This window comes from Physeter macrocephalus, chromosome 12 (genome assembly GCF_002837175.3).
Source record: "Physeter macrocephalus isolate SW-GA chromosome 12, ASM283717v5, whole genome shotgun sequence".
Taxonomy (NCBI): Eukaryota; Metazoa; Chordata; class Mammalia; order Artiodactyla; family Physeteridae; genus Physeter; species Physeter macrocephalus.
Genome location: NC_041225.1, coordinates 54,544,724 through 54,557,068, shown reverse-complemented (window position 1 = coordinate 54,557,068; position 12,345 = coordinate 54,544,724). Strand labels below are relative to the sequence as shown.

The window sequence follows — 12,345 nt, the reverse complement described above, 5'->3', positions numbered from 1 at the left end:
ATAACCAGCAGGCACGCTTAATTAAATGTTGAAATTTTATTTCAACAGCTTACTTTTGAATATGAGTTAATATATAAATTAATACTTTAAAATATCAACACTAAAGTGGATTGGCAAGCAGCCACTAAGGAATGTTTTGGGAAAGAACATTAAGAACAGATGTACAAATTCTAGCCAGCAGATAATTTTAATCAAGGTAGTAAATAACACCGTTCTGCTGAGCAGAACAGAAACATTCTAAAACCACATGCAAAAAAATATAGTATTTTATAAAGGAGCTAAAATAAATATGTAGATTAATGAATTTTGAAATAAAATCAGTGAACTCTACTACTGGGTTATTAGTTTAACTTCTTAGAGCTCTAAAAGAATAATGTTTTATGCTTATGTTGGTTCAGAAAGTATCAGGTTATATTTCTCTTTAACTAAGTTACTTAGTTATCTATGAAAAAAATCATAATTTAATTCAGGGAGCCTTGTATTTTTGTAATATGAATTAAGATACTTAAAAAGTAAAATAATCATTTTCATTCACTTGTCAAGCTAAGAAAAAAAATAGTTAAGATAAAACAGTTATGCTGGATCGTTTAAGAAAACACAGTTCTAAGAATAGCAGTTCATTTATTCATTCACCTGTTTCTTTTCTACTTTGTTATGTTAAAATTTCAAGGCAGCTTATATAAGCATATATAGAATAAAAGAAAGCATAAACTAATTAATAAAAACATGGGTAGGAATATAGAGAAGTATAAATGCCTGTCATTAGAACCTACATACTTGGCTGCAGGTGGGCCACAAATTTGGCTCTACATTTCAAAGGGAAAGGGAAACCTTGTTATTTTCAGAATTTGCAAACCTCATGAGATAAAAAACTAATTATTTAAGATGTATGCAAGATATTAATATTAATATCATATATGAATTTCTTAGGGTCTCTTATTTTTAAAGACATTACTATATAACGCAAGTTTTATTCTCCACCAAAATATTAGTTTCATGGAGCTTTTTCTTGTAATGACCTTTACCCTGTGCTATTGGCATGATTCCCAGAATTTTCTTGAATCACAGGGGTTACAGAATTATTCTAAAGCAGGACTTGAAATTATTTTTACCCATTTATTGTTGGTAGAAGTATTTCGAAGGTTGTGTTAGACGGTAGTTATAGCAGTGGGTCTCAATTTAAGTATTAACTAAAGAAGTCATTAAAGCACACATTTCTCAGCCCCACTCCCAGAGTTGCAGATGTTAGGGGTAGGGCCCAAGAATATGCGTTTCTAACAAGTTCTCAAACGATGCTGCTACTGCTGGTCTGATGGCCACAGTTGGGGACCACTGAGTTACACAGTAGTATGGTACAGTTGGGATCTGACCCTGATCTGCAATGCAATCAGCTCTGAGGTTCTTGCAGGCTGAACAGAGCCATTTTGTAATGCAGGTGAGAGACCTTGTGCATGAGAAGCTCAGTCCTTCCTTACAGGGTTGTATAGGAAAGCCCTTACTAATTCCTAATAAATGGTTGTAGAATTGCAATCCCTTTTCTGCATATGCACCAGGTCCTAATAATTAGGAATTGAAAGTTAGTGACTGACATATGTTGGAAAGGAATTTCATCAGCCTGAGAAACTCTTAAGGGGTATGTGGAAAGAGGAATGTGAGGTAAGGGAAGGAAACATGAAGCTGCAGCAACATTTTGGCAAAGTGTTATACAAGTAGTATAAACTTCATTTTACAGATATAGAAACTGAGCCCTGAGGGATTAAACAACTGTTTAAGAGGTGGTGTCAGAATTTGAAACCAGACCTTTAATCCAAAGCCTGAGTTCTTAGTAGAGGAAATCTTTATTATTTCATCATCATTATTAATAATACTCTGTGTGTGAGTAAAGAAAGTCTTTAACCATATTCTGATACTGCCTGACTTTTTTATATAAATTAATAAGGTGAATATTTTATTTTAGATTGTAAATTCAACTGCCATAAACGATGTGCATCAAAAGTACCGAGAGACTGCCTTGGAGAGGTTACTTTCAATGGAGGTAAAAGTCCTTTTCTTAATTTCCAGAAAAGATCACAATTCTTTTGTGTATTATCTTTGTATAAGGTTATATTTGCATATTTTATTTTGCTTACTTTGTTTTTTAACTTTGACTTTTTTCTGATTTAATAATCAAGCAAAATATGGAGATCAGTAACTGTATACTTTTAATTATACCTTTCCGTCTTTCCTTTAACCACCTACCACTCTGTAGTCTAATGTAGCCAGTGGTGCTGCATATCCTCTTTTATCTTTAATACTTATTTTATAACCCTGCTGTTGTTCTTAGAACTATTTCATATTTCTAGTATTTATTGACTGCTTACTGTATGCCAGACACTGTTCTAAACTCTTTACATATATTGACATTTAAACCTAAGAACAACCTTTTGAGATAAGGACTTACAGATGAGTAAACTTAGACACAAAAACATTAAATTAAATAACTTGCCCAAGAAATACAACCAATAAGTGGTAGAGTTGGGATTTGAACCCATATGGTCTGGTTTCTTAGTCCATAGTCTTTTAGAACTTAATGTACTGTCTCACCTTCTCTTTCTCCATCAAATAATCATTAGCGAAACATTTTTGCTTTTTACCGTTTTTTTTTTGTTTTTGTTTCGTTTGTTTGTTTTCTCTTTTCAAGATTATAACACTCAAAGTGATTACCTTTTTTGGAAGGAAGGAGTAATGACTCTAAACTTTCAGCATAATTTTTCCGTAACATTTACATGACTAGTAAAAATTGAATGTAAGTAGTTCTGTAGGAGGAAAAGCATAAGGAGTGGAAATTAAACTCCTTAAGAATTTAACATTTTCTCTTATGGCATGTTTTCTGTGGTTGCTATTTAACACCATTGACAGAGCATGATTGGTTTCCTCATTTCAATTGCTCGGAATTGATGCAGTTTTTCGATGATTAAAGTCTTTTCTAGATTTATCTAGTTCATGTATTTTTGTACTTCTCTACCTTTTGACAAATGGATATGAAATACTAATTTATTTTAATGTGCGTTTGTCTTTATATTAACGAGTTTGAGCATCTTTCAGATGTTTACTGGTTAATTATGGGTTTTTCCCCTATAAATTACCTGTTCATATGCTATATATTCTACTAATTCTTTGTCAGCTTTATTGAGATATGATTTGTATACCTTACAGTTCACACATTTAGTTTATTCACAGTTATGCAGCCATCACTACAGTCTAATTTTAGAACATTTTCATCATCCTGAAAAGAACTCCATACCTATTAGTAGTCACTTCCCATCCACTCTTCCCCATTAGCCCTGGCAACCACTAAATCAGCTTTTATCTCTATGGGTTTGTCTAGTCTAGACATTTCATATAAATAGAATCATACAATGTGTAGTCTTTTGTGACTGGTTTCTTTCATTTAGCATAATGTTTTCAGGGTTCATCCATGTAACATGTATCAATACTTCATTCTTTTCTTATTGATGAATAATATTCCTCTGCATGAATAGACTGCACTTTATTTATCCATTCACCAGTCAGTCGATGGTCCTTTGAGTTGTATGTCCTTTGGAGCTATTATGAACAATGCTTCATGAACATTTGAGTACTGATGAGTACATATGTTTTCCTTTCACTTGGGTAGATAGCCAGTAGTGGAATTGTTGAGTCATATGGTAACACTGTGTATAACATTTTGAAGACTGCCAAACTGTTTTCTAAAGCAGCTGTACCATTTTACATTCCCACCAGCAGTGTTATGAGGATTCTAATTTCTATGTGTCCTTGCCACCACTTGTTATTGTCCGTCATTTTGATTATTGCCATCCTAGTGAGTATGGAGTGATGTCTCATTGTTGTTTTGATTTGCATTTCCCAGATATTGCATATCTTTTTATATACTTATTGGTCATTTTTACATCTGCTTTGGAGAAATATCTATTCTCGTCCGTTGCTCATTTAACTAGGTTATTTTATCTTTTTTTTTTTTTTTTTTGTGGTACGCGGGCCTCTCACTGTTGTGGCCTCTCCCGTTGCGGAGCACAGGCTCCGGACACGCAAGCCCAGCCGCCATGGCTCACGGGCCCAGCCGCTCCGCGGCATGTGGGATCTTCCCAGACCGGGGCACGAACCGGCGTCCCCTGCATCGGCAGGCGGACTCGCAACCACTGCGCCACCAGGGAGGCCTATCTTTTTCATTATTGAGTTGTAAGAGTTCTTTAAGTATTCTGGATACAAGTCCCTTATTTGATATATGATTTGAAAATGCTTTCTCCCACACTGTGTGCTGTCTTTTCACTTTCTTGAGGTATCATGTACAGCAGAGAAGTTTTTAATTTTGATGAAGTCCAATTTATTTATTTTTTTCTTTTGTCACTTAGGTTTTTGGTGGTATATCTAAGAAGGCTTTGCCTAACTCAAGGTCACAAAGTTTACTCCTATGTTTTCTTCTAAGAGTTTTATAGATTAAGCTCTTACATTTAGGTCTGTGATCCACTTTAAGTTAATTTTTGTAATTGGTTTAAGGAAGAATTCCAATTTCATTTTTTTGCATGTAGATGTCCAGTTGTCCTAGCACCATATATTGAACAGACTATTTATTCTTTCTTCATTGTATTATCTTAGACCCTTGCAGAAAATCAATTGACTAGATGTGTAATAGTGTTAGCTAACCTTTTACTTTGCTTCTAGTATCTTTCGGCATGTCAAAATTTAAAATTCTAATGCAATCAGATTAATTTTCTGCTTTATGGTTTGTACATTTTATATTGTCCTAAGAAATATTTCTTTATCCTGAATCATAAAAATATTTTTCTATATTTTCATTTAAGGATTTAAAAACTTTTTTTCACATTTAATACACTGTCTCTGTTTAGGTGTATTGATATTCCATTAATATAAAATTCTGAATTCATTTAAAACTTTGCCAGAACCTTCTACTCTGGGAACAGATACAGATATACCAATGGATATTGACAGTAGTGACATGAACAGTGATGGTAGTCGGGGCTTGGATGACACAGAGGAACCATCTCCCCCAGAAGATAAAATGTTCTTCCTGGATCCATCTGATCTTGATGTGGAAAGAGATGAGGAAGCTGTTAAAACAATCAGGTAACGTGTGTGTAAGGATTGCAAGCTACTTCCAAATGCAGCGTCAGTCCAGGAGCTCTGTTAAGAAAGAACAAGCCACATCTCTTTAAGTGGGACCTAAAATGTAATTTAAAATCAGTTAAATTGTGCCTAATACTTTTACATGTACCACAGTATTTTTCTGAAATAAATTATATTACTCTTGCTATCCACTCAAGATGGGAAGGTATGAGAATCCTGTTTTCTTAAAGAGGAAAATGCTTTATTTAAATATAGTCTAGATATAATATCTAGCTGTAGAGCATCCACCACAAAGTGCCAAAATTGAACCATCAGTTGAAGCAACCAGTTTCTTCACACAGGCAGATTACCTGATGTTGGAAACACCAGTAAGAATCTATATCTGAGAATGTTGCACAAAGATGATGGTGATGAATTTGGGGACAGTTTTCGTATTACAGTTAATCTATTAGCACTTTGTAAAAATGCTACCAGATTATAAGACTTAAATATCTTCCTATGTTTATAGAAATTCAGTTTTTTATAGATACAGCCTATAGGATATACTACTTTGTGATAAAATTTATCATGCTGCCTAGGGTAGGAAGATTTCTAGCAGCAATCCCAAATGAGACCCTCTCCCAGGCTCCAGATTTTCCAAATGGGGAGGATTCTTTCTGCTCTATTCATTGTTTTCTTTTCTTTTCTTTTTAAAATAAATTTATTTATTTTTGGCTGTGTTGGGTCTTTGTTGCTGTGTGTAGGCTTCCTCTAGTTGCGGCGAGCCGGGGCTACTCTTCATTGCGGTATGCAGGCTTCTCACTGCAGTGGCTTCTCTTGTTGCGGAGCATGGGCTCTAGGCGTGTGGGCTTCAGTAGTTGTGGTGCATGGGCTCAGTAGTTGTGGCTTGCAGGCTCTAGAGCGCAGGCTCAGTAATTGTTAGCGCATGGGCTTAGTTGCTCCACAGCATGTGGGATCTTCCCGGACCAGGGATCGAACCCGTGTCCCCTGCATTGGCAGGCGGATTCTTAACCACTGCGCCATCAGAGAAGTCCCTCATTGTTTTCTTATGTTTTGTGACCCTCTAAAAAAATGTGATGACAAATAATGATGACTTACAGTATTATCTTAGTCTTTTATAAATTAACTATGTATCATCATAACAGGATTATTTTCTTCTTCTTAAGCCATTGTTTGTCTTCCTAAGATATTTTGAAGAATTTTAGGTTAATTATCTTTAAAAGGGCTTGATGAGCTTACAGTATTTATGATTTTTTAAGTTGAAGTTGTAAATATTTGTCATAAATTTAAAATATTTTTTAGTCCATCAACAAGCAATAATATTCCGCTAATGAGGGTCGTACAATCCATCAAGCACACAAAGAGGAAGAGCAGCACGATGGTGAAGGAAGGGTGGATGGTCCATTACACCAGCAGGGACACCCTGGTCAGTAACCACAGGCATTTTATTATGGTAGTGAAACTTTGTTACGTGCTTTACTTTGTGCATTTTTAAAATCAAAATGAGAATGAGATATATAGACATCATAGTACTGGAACTATCATTACATTTGTAAAGAATATTTCAAAGGTGGAATATTTACTATTTTTACAAACTGGTAGAGCAGTAGAGATTCAAAGCGGGTCCAGTGGTATAACACCAAATGCACAATCTATGAAAGAAATAATTGATAACACTGGATTCATTATAATTAAAAACCTCTGCTTGGCAAAAGACAATGTTAAAAGATTGAGAAGACAAGCCACAGACTTGGAGAAAATATTTGCAAAAGAGACATCTGATAAAAGACTGTTTCCAAAATATACAAAAACTCTTAAAATTCAACAGTAAGAAAACAAAAAACCTGATTAAAAAGTGTGCCGAAGACCTTAACATGTACCTCACCAAAGAAGATACTTAGATGGCAAATAAGAATATGAAAAGATGCTCCACATCATATATCATCAGGCAAATTAAATGCAAATTAAAACAGTGACATACTACACACCTGTTAGAATAGCCAAAAACCTAAACACTGAGAACACTAAATTCTGGCAAGATTAGAGCAACGGGAACTTTCTTTGACTGCTAGTAGGAACACAAAATGGTATTGCCAACTTTTGAAGACAGTTTGGCAGTTTCTTACAAAACTAAAATGCTTTTACCATGTGATCCATATGTTGTACTCTTTGCTGTTTACCCAAAGGAGATAAAAACTTATGTTCGTACAGAAACCTGCATATGGATATTTATAGTAGCTTTATTAATAATTGCCAAAAACCTGGAAGTAATAAATGTCCTTCTGTAGGTAAGTGGATAAATAAACTGTGGTACATCCAGACAATGGAATATTATTCAGCACTAAAAAGCAATGAGCTATCAAGCCATGAAAAGACATGGATGAATCTTTAAGTGAAAGAAGCCAATGTAAAAAGATTACATACTGTATGATTCCAACCGTATGATACTCATTCTAGAAAAGGCAAAACTATGGAGGCAGTAAAAAGATCACAGGGGTGGAGACTTGTAGGTATGAATAGGCAAAACACAGAATTTTTAGGGCAGTGAGAATACTCTATATGATACCATGATGATAGATACATGTCATTATGCATTTGTCCAAACCCATAGAATGTATAACACCAAGAGTGACCCATAATATAAACTGGACTTTTGTGATTATGATGTGTCAGTGTAGGTTTATCAGTTGTAACAAATGTGCCACTCTGATGAGGGGTGTGCATAATGGGGAGGGTTACACATGCGTGGGGACAAGGGAGTATATCGGAAATCTCTGTATCTTCCCCTTAATTTGCTGTGAACCTTAAACTGTTCCAAAAAAGTAAAGTGTTAATTTAAAAAAATGATTTAAAGACACATGTAAAAAAAAAATTTCTGCATGGCAAAGAACAAAAGCAAAGACAAATGACAAACTGGAAAAAGTATTTTCACCTCATATTCTAAACAAGTGAAAAAAAGACCAGAATACAATAGAAAAATGGGCAATGAATATGAACATTCACAGACAAGGAAATACAAATGACTTTTAAATGTAAGATCTTGATCTCATTTTTAATAAAAAATACAATTTAAAATTTTACCAAAATACCAATTTTTATTTATCAGTGTAGCAAAAGATCAAAAGGTCTAGTAACATGCTGCATTAGTGAAGGTTTGAGCAAGTTAGGCATGTTGCTGATGAGACTGTAAATTCGATCAGATCTTGTGCCAGATAATTTAACACTGTCAAGTAAAACGACATGTGCGTGTATCTTTTGACCCAGTAAGCTAACCTTTACAAATTTAGCCTATAGGTAAATTACATATCTGTGTGTGTGCAATACATATGTATTTGTGTGTACATGCATAAGATTCTAGCAAAGGAATCCCCAAAACCTAATAACATTGCTTGCCTGGAGTAAGGGTGGGAGTGAGATAGGAGTGATGATGGAAGTATACTTTTCACTATATATCCTTTTAATTTTCCGAATTTTGAACCTCACGAATTTTAAACCTATTCAAAAGTACAAACTTACGGATAGAAATGAAAGGGAAAGGAAAGTTCAGGCACTTTGGAGGAATCATTACTTTCGAACCTCACAGTTTTATGCTCTTTATAGAGAAAGAGGCATTATTGGAGACTGGACAGCAAATGTCTAACATTGTTCCAAAACGAATCGGGATCAAAGTATTATAAGGTAAAGATTTCACATCTTTAAAAAGATATGTACATTAGAATACTGTATGTTTTCCAAATATATCCAAATAATATTTATTAATTGTTATATTGGCTTATACCTATTACGACTGTGTGTAATGTAGTTTATAGAAGTCACTGTTAAGTTCATTGTTGAAGCAACTGTCCTCTACCCCTCTATTTCATCCCCCATGACAGCCCTGCTACCAAAGGTTGTTTTTGTTGCGTGTTTGTTTTTGTCCTGTCAGGTTGCTGCTGCATTTCTTCTGGGTACCAAATGGTCCTCCATATCTGTGGATGCCTAACCATTTTATACAATGGACTTGAGCATCTGTGGATTTTGGTATCCACGGGGAGTCCTGGCACCAATCCCCCTTGCATACTGAGGGATGACTATACTATGATTTAGATTAGACTGTTAAGAAAGTCCCATGATCATTGCTGGTCCAGAAGAGGCAAATGTGGTATTCGGCATTTCTCCCATCTTCCATTTTACCTTAGACCCCAGTTCTTAGATGCTTCTTTTGGCTCTTCTTTTCCTTTGTATAATCCTCTTTGCTTGACTTGCTTCACATTTTGCCATGTCACAGACTGACACCAAACAAAATTGTCAGTGTAGTAGTTGTATCAGTAAGAAAAAGTATAGAAACTAATGAATTGCTTTGAGCTGGTTGGGTTCTTTTTTTTTTTTTTTTTTTTTTTTTTTGGCGGGGAGGGCGGGTGGATGGTTTAAATAAGTTTTTTGCTTTAGGAAGGGGACTAAACATAAAAGATTGTTACAGTTATGGACAGAACCAGAGTGGAGTGCTTGAATAACTTAACACTGACATTCTTCTTTTGCTGCTGTTATTTCTGTTTCGTACTCCTTTGGGGCTGTATCTTGCAGATAGCAGCCAGTAGAGTAGTAGCTGTTGAGTTGATTCAATGAAAACTGGGAAATGACAAGTGTTGGGTGTAGTGGCAATTGCCCTCCTAAATCCTTTCCTTCCTTTCATTCTAATGATCTGCTACAGGACTGAATCACTAGCTTGATTATTATACCCCATGCTCTGCCTCTGGCATTGATGGACATGCAGATCATTCAAAGCAGATACCATCATTAAGACTTGACTGTATGTTACATGTGTCACGTACTTGTGTTTGTCTTAATGGTATTCATTAGAAACACATATCTTTGATTGTTTAGTGTATTTGAAAATTAAAAAAAGATGTATTCATATTTTATAATGCTTAATTTTTGCTTCAGGAAATTCCACTTTCAGAGATTCTTCGCATATCTTCCCCACAAGATTTCACGAACATTTCACAAGGCAGCAACCCACACTGTTTTGAAATCATCACTGATACTATGGTATACTTTGTTGGCGAGAACAGTGGGGACAGCTCTCACAATCCTGTTCTTGCTGCCACTGGAGTGGGACTTGACGTAGCACAGAGCTGGGAAAAAGCAATTCGCCAAGCTCTCATGCCTGTTACCCCTCAAGCAAGTGTTTGTACTTCTCCAGGGCAAGGGAAAGATCACAGTAAGCAATAAGCTTGTTGATGGCTTTTTTCCTCCTTTGGTTCTTAAGCATTTTGTGGGTGTAGTTGTGTTTCTGTATTTATTTTTAATGCTCATTTTAAGCTTCATTTTTAGTAACCAATACCATTAGTTAATTCCTTTATAAAATTATGTTGGTTATAGTATATGTATACAATCCCCAGAACTAGGTTCCAGAGTCAGTGTCACTACATTTAAATTCTGGTTCTGCCAACCTGTTATGTGATCTTAGCAAGTACTTTCCTTCTCTGTAATAGTACCTACTTTATAGGGTTGTCAGCATTAAATGAAAGAGAACCATAAGGTGTTGAGTAAACTACTAGTATTAGTATTTTGCTTCATGGTGGGATTTTCAGGCTATAAAGTGTTACAGTTCACATACTCAGGAAATCTGTGAAGTCAGAAATGCTGTATTTCTTTTAACTGAATTAAAACATTCAGAAACATTAAAAAAATATTGAAACACATGTCCTTGGCACCAACAAAATTTATAAAGTAAAACCTAAATTTGATAAAGGTTCAAGTGAACACTTAGATCAGAAAGCCATAGTAAAATGTCACTTTCCCCTCCATTGGCATTATTTCACTTATGGGGAAACATCATTCATTCGTTAGACAAATAATATTTAAATTGAAAGAGGTATCAACCATTTTCTTTTATTCTTCTTTTTTGGCCGCGCTGCACAGCTTGCGGGATCTTAGTTCCCCAACCAGGGATTCAACCTAGGCCCCGGCAGTGAAAGCGCTGAGTCTTAACCACTGGACCTCCAGGGAGTTCCCTCAACCAGTTTCTAAATGTTCTTTATTTCAGTTCAGCTATGCTACTTGGTACACCTGTTCTCGGCATTATGCTAGGTCCTAAGCTAGAATACGAAAGAAACACAGAAAATTTAAAAGCTACTAAGGGAAATAGGACGTAATGTATATAAGTGTTAGATGGTAGCATAAAGCAGTAGAGTGCAAAAATGAGTAGTGCATTTCTCGAGGAACTCCGATATGGATAGGAAGAGTAAGCAGAGACTTCATGATAGCGGAGCCTGATTTGAACCTTGACCTTGGATCTCAAGTAGGTTAGGATAGGCAGAGCTAACCTGGGAGGGGTGGAGGGGGGAGTGTCACTGGTGTTGAGGAGACAAGTGTGATCAAAGGGATGAGGGTAATAATGACCATGAAAATGTTTGGTGTTGAATATTGATTCCTAAAGGGTGACTAAGTGGATATTCACAGTGCTTCTTAAATTTGAGGGGATTTTAGACAGAACTGTCTGATATTCTAATTAAAACCATGGACCTTTTCCCCCAGAAAATAATGCGGGCACATAACACACAAATTTTATATATAATTGGATTTAGGGACCTTCTCAAGCCCATCCATGGACCTCTTCCCTAGGGTTGAGTCCCTAAAAACAGGTTGCAGAAGGGCTAAGAGTGAGAACTCTGGAGAATCAAAGCCCAGTTCTGCTGCTTTACTAGTAGCTTCATGATCTTGGCCTCTTCTGTTCTCTAATCTGAAGGGGAAATGATAATAAATGCATATGATGCACTTTGCACCATTCCTGACCCATTAGTGAAACTATTACTGTGTTGCTGCTGCCGCTGCCGCTGTCCTTATAACAATGTGGAGTAGAGTTCTCCTGGGAAGCAACAGAAATTAAAACTGGGTGAAGTTAGACAGTGGAGGCCTTCGAAAGAAAATAAAATATTGACTTAAACTAGGAAACTGGAACTACTGAAAAGCAAGAGTTTTAGGCTCATTAATTTAGTTGATGCTGTGCCTTTTATGTCTGTTTCATTAATATTTAATTTTCAGATTTTTAAAAATATTTTAAAATTGGCCTAATATTTTAAAATGGAGTTTTTCCACAATCATCTTACTTATTTTTGATGTATAGTTGCTTATATTTCCTTCTTAATGAAGTTTTACATTTTAATATTTGGGATTATGAAGGAAATTTCATATCTTTGAGTTGTCACTGAGAGTCTAGATTTTTTTTTTTTTTTTTTT

At 35.5% G+C, this 12,345-nt stretch overlaps 1 protein-coding gene across 3 annotated transcripts in view; it reads left to right on the top strand.

Annotated features, from left to right (window-relative positions):
- PRKD3 (protein kinase D3) overlaps positions 1-12,345 on the top strand; it is an 82,216-nt gene that overhangs the window by 53,107 nt on the left and 16,764 nt on the right. For all 3 annotated transcript variants that reach the window (XM_028496567.2, XM_007103384.3, XM_028496566.2), the window contains 5 exons: positions 1,958-2,035; positions 4,941-5,124; positions 6,427-6,550; positions 8,725-8,802; positions 10,048-10,324. In XM_028496567.2, coding sequence (XP_028352368.1) covers positions 1,958-2,035; positions 4,941-5,124; positions 6,427-6,550; positions 8,725-8,802; positions 10,048-10,324 — 741 coding nt within the window. The remainder of the gene's footprint in view (positions 1-1,957; positions 2,036-4,940; positions 5,125-6,426; positions 6,551-8,724; positions 8,803-10,047; positions 10,325-12,345) is intronic.